Raw genomic sequence first — 13,799 nt, 5'->3', positions numbered from 1 at the left:
CAGGAGATGGGCCTCATGAGGCTTTTAATCAGGGGAAGAATCCAATCTGCAAGTACTAGTTTGGATTGAAGCAAATACTACCAGAACACAAATGTGATGCATTCAGTAGATATTGAGTGTTTGCAGTGGACGGACAGACAAACAAACATACATCCATCACTTTCACAATATCAATTATAGGTCATAAATCATATTTTGTATTTGTTTCAATGCCATGACACTGCCAATGACTATACATTTGGCATCACAGAATTAAAGGGAATGATACGTATTTTTTTTTAAAACTCCTAAAATTCACTGTGCCCCTATTGTCTTGCCTAGAAAATCCTAAGAACAATATTTTTATCTCTGTTGTGTGTACATTGTTAACAGCTTAAATGACTAATCACTGGATATTGCAATATTTTTACAAATTTTATAAATAAGAAATACCAGATCTACTTATAGACATAAAACAAAATGTTTTATTAACTCAGGCTATATTGTTACATCTCAAGTCATTTTCACAGATCTATATGTAGCAACACTGATTTGATGATGAAAAAAATATCAGTTTAATATTCTGACAAAGACAAAACCACAAAGCATCTATGACTACAAAATTTCATTTTCCTGTCTGCCCTCACAATATTCTGTATACACACTTTAAGACTGTCCAGAAGAAGACGCATTTCAGAACAATATTCTTGGAAACCAGCGAGGTTTGTAAGATGTACTGCTGCAGGCTTTATTCTTCTTGGGGTGTAGTGTCTGGCAGTGTCCGATATGAATCCAGATTAGCCATGAGATATCCAGGAACTGCACACACTCCAATGAACATAACCGTGAATGCAATAACGTTTTCCTGATGGGAAACCAAAATAATGGAAATGAGTCAGTGAAAAAGAACTGGCAGGACCAAACAACTGTATTTTTGTAACCTACACATGACCTTACATCTTGATACATGTGTTTTTTTCAGTATGAATTTCAACACTTTGATCGAACAAACTGTAATGAACAACCACATTGACTGAATTCTGTTATCACATGCTGCTACTGTTCATTTTTTCGCACAGCAGAGTGTTAATTTGAATACCATTCCCTAACAACATGCCAGGATATAGGGTCATGTACCGTAGGGTTCATAAAACATATTGATATGATCATATTTATGACCATTTGCACCATTTATGCTACTGCCTTTAGTCTCATAAATCCATCTCATCAATGTTAAGTTCTAATAGCTATGACTTTCAATACACTCTTGAGTATTTTGTTGTCTTAAGATACAATTTCTTGTTCTACTCCCAAAGTGTTCTACTCCCAAAGTCATGTTGAAATGCATCATGTTCACCTCATCAATACAGCTTGCATATGTACAATATCATTGCCGGCAACCGACTTTGAATGAGAATGAATTAATTTGTCAACAATGTGAAATATTGAATATCACTCCTAATCAAAAATATCAGGTCACGCATCAAGTGTTGTGAAACTTGTAAATACATCAGTATCATTCATAAAATATGTGACGGAACTCTCATTAAAAAAATCATAACTGTGTTGTAACTTTCACATTTTACACGTAGACAAATAGGATGTCAGTAGAGACTCCATCAGAGGTGTACTTAGGGTAGACTATGGTGAAGATACAACAATTCAATCAACACTGGTATCATACATGCATTACGGTTAAGAACCTAAAGACTCTCACACAAACATGGACATACATATATACACATAATGCCAGTAGTGAGGTATTTTAATATGCTATTAGGTACCTACCATTCCACTAATTTTATGTTGTGGCGGACCACTCAGCACTGTACGTTGTGAAGTCGCACCAAGTTGATTCCTGAAAGCTTGCATTGACCACTGTGAACACAAGGAAAGCTATAACATTTAAATATCATCCTTTGAAGCATTTCTAATTCCAATGTGGTATACTATGGGAAGGGCAAAGGTTACTTATGGCAGTTCAAGATTTCAGGAAGGGTGACGTGTTAAGGAAACTATCACTGTATTTTGTTTGGAAACAACTCATAAATGGTGGTATTTATGTATCAAGAAGCCAAATGTAATGAAATCTTATATATTCAACAGTAAAAAAAATTCACGTCCGAGTTTGTAAAGAACATACTGGAGTGTTAGGCAGTCTCTTGGGTAGCATTTCAAAATGTTAAAGAAAGAAAGGAAAAGGTCAAAGATTCCAAGATGGCGGATCTCAGTGCTACTGATGCAATGAGAACATTCTAGCACACTTTTCTTTGTATTTTCTTTTACTAAGTTTAAAACGATTCAGATTCTTTAATAAACACTTTGAACAATAAATGGGTTGCTTTAAATTGTCTTTTGTAAAGATTCTCAGGTACCAATATGGTGTGTCATGTCATACTCTGAACATAAGAGGTGACCTTTAGGTAGAAAAAATGGCTACTTACCTTCATTGTAACCCTATTTGTAGCACTCCATGCATAGTTTCTCTGTGTAGCAATAGAGCTTTGGCTCCTTGCAATAGTAACTGATCTGTTCCACCAAAGTCGAAGAAATCCTGTCATCTTGACAATGTTGAGGGTGTTCACTTTTGTAAAAATGTGCAAGGGCAAACAATTTTCACCTCAGATTATTTCCCAGCATGCACTAGCAGCCTACGTGAAGGGACACTTGTACCACTGCAAGTCACATGATCAAACATCCAATAAAGGAAATAATCCCCCAAGAACATGTATGCATAATTTGGTTTAATATGTAACAAGCTATCACCTGCCATAATTGTTGTTGGGAACTCCATCCATCGCATGAAAGCAGGGTAGAAAATGTTGTCACCAAAGGCGGCTCTCCGACATGCCAGAAGAGGCATTTTATCCAGGAAAGTGATCTTGTACTGGGGTTATGTGACTGTCGTGTGCTATGAACACTGATAGATGCTGCTAGGACTCACCACACAGGGACAAAGGTAAGAAGGGTACATCAGAATACTTTCAGAAAAAAAATGGATGCTTGCAATCAACCATGTAAACAAACCACACAGTTCTCCACTCCATGAGATTTCAGTTGAAATACTCGACAGTTACAAGGATGGGAATTATCTCATTGTTTGTTTACTGATCAATGAAGGTTGGACATAGTGGAAAGCGAAATATTCTGGCCATATTTGATGCTAAAAATTAACACTGTGAATCCAAACTGAGACAAAACTTTGCATCAGAACCACATTTTTAGCATTATTACACTTCGCTATTAATAATTTATGCAGGGCAAACTGTCCAAATTACACAAATGACTTCATTAACGATGCTAGATTGTCCATGCTGTCCAAATGTCATAACTCTTGGCTAGAATAACATATGGCTTGATATACTCTTTGAAATGCTGCAATGTTTCCTTTGGACATGTCTATTCTTAATTTCATAGCACATTTGCTTTTCCTTTGCTTATGTAATTGGTTTCACAATTTTGAATTCAAATTAATGCTGACAGTTGTGTAACCTGTGATCAGTTTCACATACAAGTTATATTACTTGGACTATTTCCAAAACCATAATCCTGTTGATGAGATGACAGACCCTAATCTTGATACCTCACTTCTTTATTTTGATCCTGACATAAACAGCAAATTTAATCATGTTAAGATTTGGAGATTTCAAAGTTTGTCACTAGAAAAATATATGGTCTCAAATGAACCAACTTCAAGAATTAGGCGATACAAAGTCGTGTTATGCTGCTTGTTAACACAAACTACAAGCAATCAATCATTGGGAGTCTCATTACATCTCATTATGTGACATGATGACCTGTGACACAATTTATGCTTGCACCTCACGCAAGGATATCAATATAAGTAGCAAAGCATTGTGGGAGGTCATGGAGAGTTCATGCATGGCAAATTTTTTTGGTGACTGCTCATAATGTGCATAGAAACTGAATGCTCATAAAACCACTACCCATAAAGGAAAGGTTTTGTGTGGGTGTTGTTCGGAGAAAATAACCACTAAACTTGGAACAGTGTTTCAGTCAAACGATATATAAATTTAATTCCACAGAAACCTTTGTAATACAAATTACATGTACACACAGCAGCTAAAATGATGAAAAAAGCCTAATAATTTTGTGGACTGATGATGTTTGGGGGATTTAAGATGCAATTTTAATGTCCTGAGTCAGCAAACCAGTGAGATCTGTGTCCTTGCGTGATACCAATTCTTAATATCCAATACCAAGGCTTGATGAACTCTTCGGTAGCTTGAAAGGTGTCTTCAAAGCTGAGGTGTTCGCTGTTATGTCATCCAGGATGATGTGCCTTGGTTCTTCTATTTCCGTGTTACCTTTTCTTTGTTGAAGTGTAGATGAATCTAATGTGTTTCTGTGATCTGTTGTTATATCAATGCAATGCAGACACCCCGTTCATCACAGTCCAATTGGTGAACTATTCTTCTTCATCCTCTGGACGTGATCTGTAGGCTGGTAAATGAGCAAGAACCCAGCCTGGCACACCCATGACACCAATGAACAGCATGGAGAAGGCAATTACGTTCTCCTGAAAAAGATAAAATACCAGACATATCTTTAGTTAACAAGCTCTGCATTTAGTCTAGGGTAGTAAAATTGTCAGTGTAACTGCCATTTCCCTTATCAGTTTACCTGAGTTGACCTTTGGTACTGTACACCAAAGCGTCTGATCATTGGAAAGCAGACATGTCACAAGTTTGTTTACCTGTGTTCTGTAACATTACAGAGCATTGATAGTGTTGACTGTACACATGTCATTATAAAACTTTTTTTGTCACAAGTTTGTTTTGTCTTCTGTAACGTAACAGACCACTGGTACTGTTGACAGTGCACAATTCATTAGAAAACATGTTTTTGTTAAATATCTCACATAATGAGTGAATCCTGGCAAAAAGCGACTTAGCATCAGAATATTAATGGTTAAGCCACACACTTTTGGCTCATACATTGCAATTCACCCATACCCTGTTATCTCCGTTAAATGCTGTCAAGCTTTACGAAACTTGAAATCATCTTCACATACACTTCTCCCATATGTGCCACTAAACAAGAGGGTGCATGGTGAAGTCTTGGCAGTACCGTATTTCTCATTGGATTGTTTCAGTAGCAATATATTCTGCTCTAAATAACCCTATGTCATCATTTCAGAGTCTGATCTAGCTGGCTCTTTTTAAATCATTGCAGTTCTGCTCCTGTCTCTTTGTCAATCTTTGTTTGAGAACACCACAGAAAATAAACTTTGAAAGCTTGCAAATGTGATTGGAAGGAGGAGAGCCAAGATGTCAGACCAGTCATGGCCTTGACAAAGACTGAGTTGTCTCACCATCAAATGACTTAGTAACAGTCAACAAATGCTACAGGCCAAACTTGCATGAACTTTTGAACATGGCTTATAATAGTTATCTTATAAACCATTCCAATACAGCTCCAAAACCTCAGTTGGTCAAGTGATATGGGTGTCGCCATGACACAATGGTTGTATGATGCACAGAAAATCATCTTCTAAAAAGGAAAACTTGATTGCAATCCAAATTCATACCCTCTACTTTCCTACAGATGCTACAGGTAATTTTCTCACTTTATGTTTGTTGGATTCACCACTTGTTAATTATCTTTTTATTATGTCATTGTGTATTAGCAGTTATTGCACCTTGGCAATATGCTGGCATATACCTGTCCCTTCCTCCAGAGAAAGAAGTTTAAATCATCTAAGCTATGTGTTGCTTGGAATTTACCTGACTTTGGTCACAGTAAATTTGTCAATAATTTCACAAAAAGGGCTCAACTTGTCTTTTTGCTTTGAGTGTCTCGTGGACAAGTAAAAATAGAAATCATCTCTCAAACTTTGAAAGGACCCTGTTCCAAAATATTTTTATGACATATTATTATATACTGCATGTTTTATAATCAGGACATCGATTTTAAAAACGGCTCTGCAAACATCAATACAACAGTGCCCTAAGGAGTATGGATTGATGCACTTTCAGATCTTGAGATATTTTTGTTATTTTGTATTCCAATGTGGGTAGCTAACTAGGTCTGACTACTGTTACCAGTAAAACTGACGGAGGGTGCATTTGAAAGTTTGTGAAGAAACTGACACTGGTTTTGGTACAGTTAATTTCAAATGACACAGAAAATAATAAAAAAAATGAGGTGACAGGGTATAATGTTTATGACAGTACAAAAAAGCATTGGAATGATTAGATAACGCATGTAGGATGATTGTAAAACTTGAGTGTTGTATAAACAGGAAAACTGACTAACTCATAAATCAGACAAAGCAAAGAGTACAACAGTTTGCAAGGGTCAGAATTGTAGATCACAGGAAGAATACAGGACTTTAAAGGAGGTGGCCTAATCATAAATAAAATAAAGTAACATGCCCACTCAAGGAGCAATACAACTATCATGAAAGCCCATATTCTACAGATAAATATCACCATTAAATTCAGAGGTTTACATTGGAAATACGTTATTGCTATAAGAATGCATGAACAGACAAGATATTGATACTCACTAGATATACACAGGCTGCAAAGGATGAGTGTAATGTGTGATTCAATATACACCAGGAAAGAAAACAGAAACTAAAGTAATTTTACATACCAATCAAACGCTTGTATAAAACTCTGTTTGCAGAGGTAGCAAAAGGTGACAAAAGGTTGAGATCAGTTTGTGTAATTAATGTTATAGAAATCAAACATCGTACTGGCCAAGTTTTTGGCCAGGAGAACTCCACTAACGTGCAAACCTGGGATTGAAAATTGCAGCTTTAAGTATCATGATGTACTGTGTTTGACCTCTGACTTTGCAAGAGTAGTTCTTAGCTGTACAAAATTTGTATTCAAACTGTAATATGCCGTAAATCTCTAAGGATGGATTAAAGTTGAGGTGTACAGAATCAATAGCAACATTTTAGGCCAACATTTTCCACCCTAATGTCCTTGCTAACTAAAGCTACATGTATCTAGGATGCTTTCACATACCATTACCAGTGAAACACTGGGCTTGGAAAAAAAATATGTCCAATATTCTGTGGAAACAATGTAATATCAGTACAAATTTGTTGTAGCTTGTACATTGCCAAACATATTTCTTAAAGCATTAGCCATTTAATACTTTAAGATTTTAACACATAAGATTTTTAAAGAAAGACTGTTAACAAATAACCAAGACTCTGACCACTCTATTACTATTTGTCAATCATTATGGATAGTGCAATATCAATAATGATACATTTTATACAGCCTTAGGTTGGTTCAAATCGCCAACGGTCATTGATTCCCCACCACCAACGCTCGAATTTCCTTAAAAGTTGTCTTCCAGTCGCGTTAGAATTTAAATATAACCAGACTTCGATCGGCAGCAGCTTCGCGCTGACCGCTTGTCGGTCTGTCAGAAAATACTCAAAAGTGGCATTTTCTAGAGCGTGTGCCCACGTGTTGCCTGTTTGTTGTCCACTTACACAATGAATGCCGCCATAGCTTTGCGTCATTTTAAAGGGAGGCTCCGCCTTTAAAGGAAAATGTACACAACCATGACAAATAGTTCTGTCAACTAATGTCGTCTTTCAGATAATAAATGGGGAGATGAGGGTAACTTACTTGGCTATTCAAGGAATACATTGAACTTACAGGAAGCTTATGAACGAGAAGTGCTTGTAAAAGTGAAAGCAATGATACAAAATTCAAAGAAAGGAAACAGGTTGAAAGAATTCTCAGAAAGCTGATAGCAAAGGGGAATGTTGGGAAATCAAAACCACATTCATAATTCAATATTTTCAAAGATGGAAATTAAAAGTAGGACATCTCTCAAGGTAAGATATCCGAAACAAAACTCCTGTTACTACATTAGGAAGTCACCCCACAATACCTAAGACAATTTATTTTGATTGTTACATGATAAGAATAATCCAAACATGTATGAAATTCTGATATGCAAATTTTAGAGTTTTGATAGGAAATAAAAGGGAATAGGTCTGCAACTTGACTATTTATCACCTAGCAGTTTGTATTAGTGAGCAAGATGGGATGAAATGACAACAAACTTGGAAGGTATTATTAATAAAAAACAAAATGTAAGCTGTGAACCTTGTGTGTGTGTGTGTGTGTGTGTATACACAAACACACAATGCACACACACACACACATATATCCCTTTTCCTGCCAAGTCGGTGAAAATCCGCTTGAAATTCGGTGTAGCTAGAATCTGAGCAGCCACGGCCGTTATCCTGCCAAGGCGGTGGAAATCGGGCTACTTTTTGGTACCCCCTTTCCTGCCTAGTCGACGGAACTACGTGTAGCAAACCCTTGCTCGCGCTAGGGGTCGTTCGAGGACAGGTTTTGGGCGAGGAACGGCGTTTGCTCTCGAAATGGGTTCACAGAGAGTCCAACGACAGGGAAAGGTGCGGAAGCTACCCAGCCAGTCCCCCACCCCGGTGGGGGACTGGGTTTTTTTTGGGGGACGAGTAGCGTACTTGGCAGGTTAGCACGTGACGTATTCTAGCGGAGTTTGGGTTAACTTGGCTCTGAGGCACTACATAGATTGCGGCCGAAATTGACCGTCTCGGCAACGCTAATCTGTAAGGCAACCGCCTAAGACCGCCTCAGCTGGCGGTGCAATTTTTTGCCATGGTGCGAGACGAAAATCACGGACTTGGTCCTGATTGACGGGAAGTGCGGACGGATTTGACGGACTCGGCTTTCTCTAAGGCAACCGCCTAAGACCGCCTCAGCTGGCGGTGCAATTTTTTGCCAATGGTGCGAGACGAAAATCACGGACTTGGTCCTGATTGACGGGAAGTGCGGACGGATTTGACGGACTCGGCTTGATTAGTCCCTGACATGGAACTGATCCGAACGGACTTGAGCGACATTTGTGAAGGGTAACCACCGCTTTTAACCGACTTGTTACCTTCTCGAAAAGACTACCCACTCAGATGTCGGACGTTGTCGGCTGCACTTGGCTCTAGACGTTCAAGCCGTGCAACGAAACACACCGCCTCAGCCTTGCCATTCAGGAACATGGCCTCAAATTTGATACCATTGTTCACCGACTTGGCGGCTGCGGTTAGGTGCGTGAACCGTTGTTCACCGACTTGTTACGCCTATGTTGTCCCTGTGAAGTTCGGCTAACGGCCGAGTCTAACGGGAGTTGGCAGACCTGTGTTTGGTTTATACCGTAGTATGACCGACTCAGGTAGAGGTACCTGTCGGTATATTCCGAGTTTTACGCACTCGGGCGTCAATGACGGGTCGTCATCACCGCTGATGACGTAGACGTGCTGGCCACGTTATTTGAAGGAGCCATGTTTGCCCAACGGACGAGGCCGAGACAGCCGTTGACAATTTTGGCATCCTTCATCTTTGACCGCCTTAGTTGGGTAAGCCGCTCGGCAGGCGACGGTTATGACCTAAACAAGCCGCTGAAGCACTGTTCGTTGCCGTACAAGAACGAGACGGCCAGTCCATTACTGCTTAATGGGCAATCTGTTGGGTTGGCTTGTCACCGACTTGGATGACAATACGCCCTGCGCAGGCTTACTTAGAAGGGACATGAGGTTAAAGATACGGGTTTCCCACCCGTACTAAACATGGGCTTGGGCCAACGTCCTTGGGTGGCAGGTGCGCATGCCACGTACCCAGCTGGACGGAATGTCAAGTTGAGATGCTAATGACATTGACTATGTTATGCTAAGTGCTCGAGGGATTTGCATCGCAAATGAGTATTATTAGCATATCAAATGGTGCGGACAGGCAATTTACATGACGGGTAGGAATGTCAGCGCCGGTTGGTGGACTGATTGCCGTAGGTCCATTATAATAACAGGTGGTTGCATATATTAACACCCCTGCGTCCAATCATGTCCAGGGCTTTGTTTCCCTGTGGCTTTAAAAGGGAGGGACCTGCTAGTCTGTCGACACTGTTCCAGACATGAGCTTGACGGACCGCAAAATTTTTCTGAAGGCGAGCAGACGACTGAAGCTCAAAGATGCAGAGTCTCCAGGCGGTAGTGGTAGCGATCGTTGTGATGTCCCTAGTAAACGTTCTAAGAAGTCGGGCAAGAAACGCTCCCGTAAGGCGAAGCCATCTCCGGCTGAAAAACCCAGTGGTAAGCGTAAACGTAAGACCGATCGTTCTGCCGATGAGGATGATGACGGGTCACCGGTTGCCAGTGGTTCTCACCCGGCTGCTCCGGGAGAGACTACTTCACCTGCAGAGACTACATCTGCTCTTGTGGGAGATACTTCACCTGCACAGACTACGTCTGCTGCTGCTAGTGAGACAGTGAGTAATGAGACGGCTGATGCCATTGGTTCTCCCCCGGCTGCTCCGGGAGAGACACCACCTGTTGCTACTATGAGCCCTCATCCTGCGTCAGGAGAGGTTCCTGTGCCCAGTGCGAAAGAGCTTGAGTCCTCGTCATCAGCAGAGGCTGCCGAGCCCGCTCCTGCCATAGTTTCGTGTGCTGCGATGTCCCCGCCGAAAAAGATAGTGCGGAGGGTTCGTTATCAGGATAGCCCACCTGATTTTGAGCCAGATATGATCCTTGATGCCGCTACGGGCGAGTTCAGGCCCAGACGCCCAGACGACGGTGATATCACCGCTGAGTCCGACTCGGAGGTTGACGAGGATGCGGCAGAGGACGATGACTTTTATGACAGGCAGTATGTAGGTGAGGCAAGCTCTGACGACGATGATGACGTTGCTGCTGTGTTGGCGGAGGACGACACCCCTCCTGTCTGGCGTATGTCGGAGACTACCGATGCTAATATATTTGAGGAGACCGATTTTGACCATGAGAGAGGACCGACTTTCACCTTGCCCAGCCACGCCCGTGAGCTCGATTACTTTTTTAAGTTTATTCCAGCTACACTGATCAGATTGGCCAAGGACGAGACTAATAAATACGCCAAATTCCACCAGCGACATATCGCTAGGAAAATAGATAAATACTGGTGTAACGCTGACTACCGAGAGGTGCAGGCGTTCATTGGCGTCTTAGTCTGTATGGGTATCGACCGTAATCATCAGTGGAGGATTATTGGTCTAGCGATCCCTTTCTGAGAAACCAGGGTATTTCTACTGTGATTACCCGCAGTCGCTTTCAGCAGCTTATGCGATACTTTCATCTGGCAGACCCAGAGAACGATCCACGTCGTGATCCTGATGAGGCACGCCGCCGACGTCGGTGTCAGGAGGATCCCCTGTATAAAATCAATCCATGGATGGAGCCCATAGTTGACCGGTGCGTAAATAATTATAAGATGGGTAGAGAGATCTCCATCGACGAGGGCATGGTGCGATTTAAGGGCCGTTCTAAATTTAAGCAGAGATTACCGCATAAGCCTGATCGAGACGGTTTCAAGATATGGCAGCTGTGCGACTCCACCACTGCATACATAGCTAACTTTGCACCGTACCTAGGTGTGAAATATCGGGATCGGACTGATGGGAGACGGCAGGAGCGAGGTGTGGTGAAAAGAATTACGATGGAGCTGGTCCAGCCATTCTGTGGATATAATCACAGCCTATTCTGTGATAGCCTGTTTAGCACGGTCGTTACTGCTAGAGAGCTGATGGAGACCGGGATCTACATGGTCGGGAGTTTTAACCGCCGTAATCGTCGCACCATGCCCCCTCAATTAATTCCGCCGGGTAAGAGGAAGCGCCTTCCTCTGTCTGTTGGGGATATGAAAGCCACGACCAGAACGGACTCTCGTCTTAACATCACTGCTTATCAGGATAGTAACGCTCAGGTGCTGATCTTGAATACGGTCTATCCACCCTTGGAGTGCGTGCCAGTGGGGGAGGGAGACGAGCAGCGACAAGTGCCTCTGTTGCTGTATAATTATCGCCGGTACATGGGAGGCGTCGACCGAGCCAACCAGAAGCGCAAGTACTTTCACACTGGGCGCAAGAACCACAGATGGTGGACATATCTGGCATGTTACCTGATTGTGTTGCCCTGGTAAATGCATATATATGCTTCAAGCATGTACACCCTGATAGTAAGCTGACCCATAAGATGTTTCATCTGCGTGTCGGGAAACAACTCATTGGCGGTTATTGTGGGCGATCGCAGCCCAGTGTGAGAGAGGTCGAGGCCACTGTTTCTCTTGCCTCGTACATCAATCCACAAAATCAGCCGATGCACGTTGTCAGCCGTTTGGAGGGGCGGCAGAAATGCTGTAAAGTATGTAGCAGAGAGGGTAAGACCACTGCGAGCGGACGACTGTCTGAGACGTCCAAAGGATGTAGTCTGTGCGGGGTTCATCTTCACGCGGGCGAGTGTTTTGCGGCTTTTCATCATCGCATGATGCTACGAGGTAAGAGGAGCATTGGCGTGCAGACCTCTACTCACACAGCCCCACGCACCCGACGACACCCATCAGCAAGAGAACCCGACGTAAATAACGGACAGGGGACAGCTTCGCCTAACAGTGGCTTGACTGTATTCTTACACGGACCATGATCACATTTTGAGCACGGTTGTGCCGTTTGTTTGTGCTTTACGATCCCGCTGATTGTAAATTGAAACACGGATTATTTTGTACAATCCCCCGATTGTAATCTTTGTAACACGGACCATGCACTCGGACGTCGAGACAGACTCTGAGATTTATTATTCGGCATAATGTAAATTATTCCCGAATAAAATACTATTTATGGATCGCATATTTTCGTTTGTTTTGTTTAGACGGATTATTTTGTACAATTCCCCCTATTATAATTTTTGAAACACGGATCTGCCACCCCGATTGTAATTTTGAAACACGGACCATGCACTCGGACGTCGAGACAGACTCCGAGATTTATTGTTCGGCATAATGTAAATTATTCCCGAATAAAATACTATCTATGATCGCATATTTTCGTTTGTTTTGTTTTTACCCCCACTTTCGTTTTTGGCAGATCCGTAAGGACGCTATAGTAATGGATGAACGTGCGTTGTATCACGTGGGAGGGGCACAGCCCAACGGAGGCTGTGCTCGTGCGACGTAGACGTTGTACCAACCATCTGTCGTTGGGGTTAGTGCATAGAGCAGTTGCACTGTCCAGAGCTAAGGTGGTACAAAACTGCACCTTAGTAACAACTGCACAACTAACGTGTTAGGAAACGGTAACACTAACGAGCTAAGTGTTCACTGAACTGGCCAAACTACGTACACGCCTTCCTTCAATGGCGGAACTATGTCGTTGACACTACGTCAAAGCAGACTGCAATGTGCGACTCTTCCAAGTCGTTCAAAGTACGTGGCCAAGTGACACAACCCAGGGGAAACAGGACAGGTTTGAGGGTGCTGCCGCACCCATAGCACTAACCCCTGGGTCTTCTACTAACCCACGAGAGAGGTGACGTTTCCCCGGTGTGGCCGTGCGTGCCGGCGAACGAGCTTTACTTCCGCGAAAGTAAGCTAGAAAAGGGCATAAAAGTGCACGTCCCCCGGGGCAAACAACGCCCGTGACCTCGTCATTTTCTGGACACAACCTCATCAGCGGTTGCCCCTCTATACGGGCATGCAAAAATTTTTGAAGTCTAACACGTATATGGTCGGTAATCGTACCCCGAAAATGCGGTATTTTCCCGCCAAATGCCTGGCAGGAAAGCGTGCAGGAGAGCCTATCTTCTGTAGACACGGAAAAGGGGGCCGGTTTTGACCGACTTGGCAGGATAACGGACAGGGGCGCTCGGCAGGAAAAGGGATATATCCTATACAGTTCACAAATGTCCAAGGAGTGTAAAACAGTGCTCATTACCTGTATGACAAAGCAATTTACAGTAAAAATTGATGACAAGTTGA

General features: G+C 42.3%; 2 protein-coding genes and 1 long non-coding RNA gene across 3 annotated transcripts in view; 1 reads left to right on the top strand and 2 right to left on the bottom strand.

The window, feature by feature from the left end:
• Positions 1–441: 441 nt before the first annotated feature.
• Positions 442–2,643, bottom strand: LOC139150182 (uncharacterized). The gene is made up of 3 exons (XM_070722394.1): positions 2,424–2,643; positions 1,768–1,857; positions 442–844 (listed from the first exon to the last, which is right to left on the bottom strand). The coding sequence occupies exons 1-3, from the start codon at positions 2,538–2,540 to the stop codon at positions 728–730; spliced, it is 324 nt and encodes a 107-aa protein (XP_070578495.1). The 5' UTR covers positions 2,541–2,643; the 3' UTR covers positions 442–727.
• Positions 2,644–2,663: 20 nt separating this feature from the next.
• The window catches only part of LOC139150180 (BTB/POZ domain-containing protein 7-like), a 46,764-nt gene continuing 35,628 nt past the window's right edge, over positions 2,664–13,799 (top strand). The window contains exon 1 of the mRNA XM_070722391.1: positions 2,664–2,938. The gene's annotated coding sequence lies outside the window, so the exon portion shown is untranslated. The remainder of the gene's footprint in view (positions 2,939–13,799) is intronic.
• Positions 3,991–13,799, bottom strand: part of LOC139150183 (uncharacterized) — a 12,545-nt gene continuing 2,736 nt past the window's right edge. The window contains exon 2 of the long non-coding RNA XR_011556201.1: positions 3,991–4,519. This is a non-coding gene — a long non-coding RNA (uncharacterized lncRNA). The remainder of the gene's footprint in view (positions 4,520–13,799) is intronic.

Source organism: Ptychodera flava, chromosome 14 (assembly GCF_041260155.1).
Source record: "Ptychodera flava strain L36383 chromosome 14, AS_Pfla_20210202, whole genome shotgun sequence".
Classification (NCBI taxonomy): Eukaryota; Metazoa; Hemichordata; class Enteropneusta; family Ptychoderidae; genus Ptychodera; species Ptychodera flava.
The sequence above is the reverse complement of the archived record's forward strand: the minus strand, read 5'-3'. Positions and strand labels throughout refer to the sequence as shown.

Coding starts and splice junctions, on each gene's coding strand:
- LOC139150182 (XM_070722394.1), bottom strand. CDS start 2,540: ATGACAGGATTTCTTCGACTTTGGTGGAACAGATCAGTTACTATTGCA. Junction 1,858..2,423: donor CAAATAGGGTTACAATGAAG/GTAAGTAGCCAT, acceptor TTGTGTTCACAG/TGGTCAATGCAAGCTTTCAG. Junction 845..1,767: donor AACATAAAATTAGTGGAATG/GTAGGTACCTAA, acceptor GTTTCCCATCAG/GAAAACGTTATTGCATTCAC.